The sequence below is a fragment of the Octodon degus genome, unplaced genomic scaffold (genome assembly GCF_000260255.1).
Source record: "Octodon degus isolate 3935 unplaced genomic scaffold, OctDeg1.0 scaffold00264, whole genome shotgun sequence".
Taxonomy (NCBI): domain Eukaryota; kingdom Metazoa; phylum Chordata; class Mammalia; order Rodentia; family Octodontidae; genus Octodon; species Octodon degus.
In genome coordinates this window covers 111,239-115,561 of record NW_004524840.1, presented here as the reverse complement: position 1 = coordinate 115,561, position 4,323 = coordinate 111,239, and the positions used below count along the sequence as shown (strand labels likewise).

General features: G+C 39.4%; 1 protein-coding gene across 1 annotated transcript in view; it reads left to right on the top strand.

Annotated features, from left to right (window-relative positions):
• The window catches only part of Ltn1 (listerin E3 ubiquitin protein ligase 1), a 62,998-nt gene that overhangs the window by 42,203 nt on the left and 16,472 nt on the right, over window positions 1-4,323 (top strand). The window contains exons 15-18 of the mRNA XM_023706565.1: window positions 624-819; window positions 1,825-1,960; window positions 2,378-2,522; window positions 3,945-4,158. Coding sequence (XP_023562333.1) covers window positions 624-819; window positions 1,825-1,960; window positions 2,378-2,522; window positions 3,945-4,158 — 691 coding nt within the window. The remainder of the gene's footprint in view (window positions 1-623; window positions 820-1,824; window positions 1,961-2,377; window positions 2,523-3,944; window positions 4,159-4,323) is intronic.

The following is a 4,323-nucleotide window of genomic DNA, read 5'->3' as shown; positions in this document are numbered from 1 at the left end:
ACACACACACACACACACACACACTGAGCTCCATCTCAGCCCTTTTTTTCTTTTTTCTTTTGAGACAAGGTGCTACTTCAGCTAAGCTGGGCTTGCTCTTGTGATCCTTCTGTCTTGTCTCCCCAGGTACTGAGATGACAGGTGTGCACCACAGCCTGGCTGAATCACTTAAATCTTGGCTGTTGTGTTTTGTGGCGCTGGGGATTGAACCCACGGCCTTGTGCATGTGAGGCAAGAGCTCTGCCACTGAGCCACATTCCCAGCCCTCAGCCCCTCAGCTCTTTAAGAGAGCATTATGGCATATTGCCCGTGTGTGTGCGTGTGTGTGTGTGTGTGTGTGTGTGTGTGTTTGTGTCTCAGTGCTAGAGATTGAACCTGCCATCTCTTGCATCTGAGGCAAGTGCTCTACCACTGACATACATTTTGCCAGCTGTTACAGTTTTTAAAAATCATAGGGGCAGTTATATATGCTCATTAAAAAAATTAGAAATATTCACAGAAGAGGAAGCAAAATAATTCTAAAAGTTTCTCAGAAATCTGTGGTTGTGCATCTTATTAGAGTATCTTTTTTTCTTATGAGTGGTTAATATAGTGGAATTAGTTCTTTTGAGTAGTCAGAATAGGAATTGTATGAAATAACCACACATATAAATATTTCTATTTTTCTTTTAAACAGTTTCTTTCCATTAACAGAGGGTAATTTACATACCATTCAAAGTCTCTGTCCATTTTTGTCAAAAGAAGAAAAGAAAGAATTCAGTTCTCAATGTATACCTGCTCTTTTGGGCTGGACTAAGGAAGACCTTTGCAGTACCAATGGTTAGTTGCTCCATAATAAATATTTCACTAATTCAATTGTTTGAGCCAAAAGAAGTATTTCTTAATATGTAAAACCAGTTGTAGCCAAGATGAATGAATTTACAACTTTCTTGTTTCTACTTTGTACTTTGTTACCCAAATTGACAGTTGTTAGGATGAATGTATCTAAATATGTGGCTATTATTTTGTACACAGGAATGCTTCAAGGGAGGATTATACCCACAAAGACCTTTGTTCATTTCTTTTCTTCCTGTAACTTTTTAAAGTCATGCCTCCTTTTCCCAAGTATAAGGGATAGGAGAGCGTTTGCAGAGCATGCAGGTGTTTTGAATTCTGCACCCTGTTCATGTATTTAGTAAGTAAATTATACAAATAATACTTGCTATTTGGTAGATTTTATTATAGAGAAGACAGTTAGCTCATAACTCTTGTAACAAAGCAATGGACTATGATGGAGGGAACTTCCCCTTTGCTTTGAGGCAATATCACAAAGAAAAATGTTTCAGCCTGGTATTGAAGGGTAGTTTTCCATGTAGCCATAGCTGGGAGAGGGCATTCCCAGTACATGAACTCAGACAAGGGTGCAGCCCACTCATTTTGGCTGGCATTCAGCATGAGAAGTTAAGACTGGGTAGTGGGGTGCACTAGAAGACGAATGTTGAGAAATGCAACTCTAAAGGGTGGTCACTCCAAGAGATTACCAGATAGAGTAGGTGGTTCCTGAGTTAATGTGTGATTTGTAGATTAATATGTTCAGTTTTCCATCAAAATTAGCTTTACACTCTATAGTTGTGCTTTTTTTTTATTCTTAGAAAGCTGAGTGTAAACACCTGTATATGAAAGACCATGATGTCATTTCTTACAGTTTCCCTAATTCTTTTTTTTTGTGCAAAGTGCTGGGTGTGAAGAAGGCTCTCTGTTCTGTGGACTTACTGGCTTTTATAGTAACAGTGTAACTTGTAAAAATTAAAACACTTATTTTGTTTTGAATTTTATTTACTTCAGGAGGTTTTGGGCATCTTGCCATTTTTAATTCTTGTCTGCAAACCGGCAGTATTGATGATGGAGAACTGCTACATGGTATATTGAAAATTATAATATCCTGGAAGAAAGAACATGAAGATATTTTTCTTTTCAGTTGGTAGGTGACACTTTATCTGTATTTTTCCCTCCACCTATCTAATGTGAACCCATATTATGTTTATTTCTCATCCTCTTCTTTCAGTCTGACTCACACATTGGTCAGTGGCCCCCAGACCTTTTCTTCCCTTTTGTGCAGAGGACTTTTTGTTTTTTTGTTTTTTTTTGTATTTTAGGGAAGGGTCTACAGGGTGTTGAGGGTCTCCCTACTAGATCGGACTCATAGTGATCCGCCTGTTTGCAGCCTCCCAAGAGCTGGGATTACAGGTGTGCGCCACCACACCCAGCCTCCCATATTATGTTAATTATAGTCAAGATTTTGTTTGATGGTAGGTATTTAAGTTATATGACTTAAAATTAAATATTTTCTGACTACTGTTTTTGCATTTTTGTTACTTTGTTTTTGTCTTCGTCACAGTAATCTATCAGAAGCAAGTCCGGAGGTACTGGGTGTAAATATAGAAATAATCCGGTTCCTTTGCCTATTTCTGAAGCGCTGCTCTTCTCCTCTCGCAGAGAGTGAGTGGGACTTCATCATGTGCTCCATGCTGGCCTGGCTGGAGGTAGGTTCCCCTGGTGGCGCCGCTTCCGTTGGCCAACCCCGAGTACCTGACCGTCATAGTGGTGTACTCATTCTTTGAGTAATGGCTGTAATTAATTCTTTTGGAAACACTTAAAATACTGTGTAGATATCCTTTTCACTAGCTGCTATTTGGCAAGTTGGGAAAATGATGCACTTTAATGACTACGATCGTCATTAGTGACTACATGAACTGCAATTAAAATATTTTTTGCAGCACAGCCTTTGAAAGGTGTTATTTCAGAACAAGGCTTTTGGTCTTTTTTGGGTAGAATCAAATTATTTTTAAGACATACTGTGACAGTGTTAGCAGAGTAATGTAGGAAAGATACAGAAATTAAGGGGGAATTAATGTGCTTTTTACAGCTCGAAGCAGCCAGGGGTGTGGTGCTTACTGGCTGCAGGAGAGCAAGTCAGGATTGAATGGGCTTGAGTTTGTGCTCTGCTTGATCACAGCGATGTGACTTCAGACTCTAAGCTTGACTCTTAAGCCTGAGTTTTCTTCCTTAGCTAGGGCCAGGGGTTTAGCTCAGTGGTGCAGCGCCTGCCTGGCAAGCATGAGGTCCCGAGTTCAGTTCCTGGAAAATACTCCCCACCCACAAAAATAAATAAATAAAATAACTTAGCTGGGTGTGGTGGCACATGCCTATAATTTTGGGAGGCTGGGGCAGGAGGATCACTACAAGTGTTGAGTTCTGCATACTAGGTTCAAGGCCAGCCTAACTATGCAGTGAGACCTTGTCTCAAAAAACCAAACCATTGGGGCCGGGGAGATGGCTCAGTAGGATAAGCGCTAGACTGGCAAACAAGGATCTGAGTTCAATCCCCGGTTCCACCAAAAAAAAAAAAAAAAAAGAAAAAAAACCAAACCATGCCTGGTTTGGTTATGCCTACCTGTTATCCCAGCACTCGGGAGACTGAGGCAGGAAGTTTGTTGCAAGAGACCAGCCTGAGCTACAAAGTGAGCTCAGGACCAGCCTGAGCTGCATAGTGAGACCTTGTCACAAAAAGACAAAACAAAACAATTGGTACAAAACTTGTAGGGCTACTGACATTATCAGAAACATTCTGTTAGTGTATTTCACTGTATAGTAGATGACATTGTTTTCTGAGTAAATGGTAGATGATATTTCCTTCCATAGTAAGTTGAAGATAGTACATGGCATTATTGTCGTCTACAATTATGAAATTGTAAAAAAGGCTATTTCAGAGTGAATTGCTTATTAATGATTATACTTCCTAATACTTGATTTTGAAAGAAAGTTTTGACATGAAATACATAAATTTCTTGTGAGACTTCAACTGCTTTTCATTTGTAAATTCAGAAAAATGAATGCAGGTCTTATGTTTATTGTCTTAATTTGTAGTGCTCTGGTTTACCCTTGTGTTTCTGTTGTTTCTTCAGACAACAAAGGAGAATCAGGCACTGTATTCTGTTCCCCTCGTACAACGGCTTGCCTGTGTCAGCTGTGACTTGGCCTGTGATCTCAGCGCTTTCTTTGATTCAGTCACTCCGGAAACCATTGCTAATCTTCCTGTAAATCTAGTCAGTGAATGGAAAGAGTTTTTTTCCCAAGGCATCCACAGTTTACTTTTACCTCTTTTGGTGACTATTACAGGCAAGTGAAAAAGGACACCATAATGAGATTCACTGAAAATGACTTGTTGAATATTTAAAACAAAATGTAAGCAGTGCTGCATAATAGAAATGCTAAAAGAGAGAGCTTGGCTGCTTGGAAGCAGCGTATATGCTGCTACTTTATTATCATTATTATTATTATTAT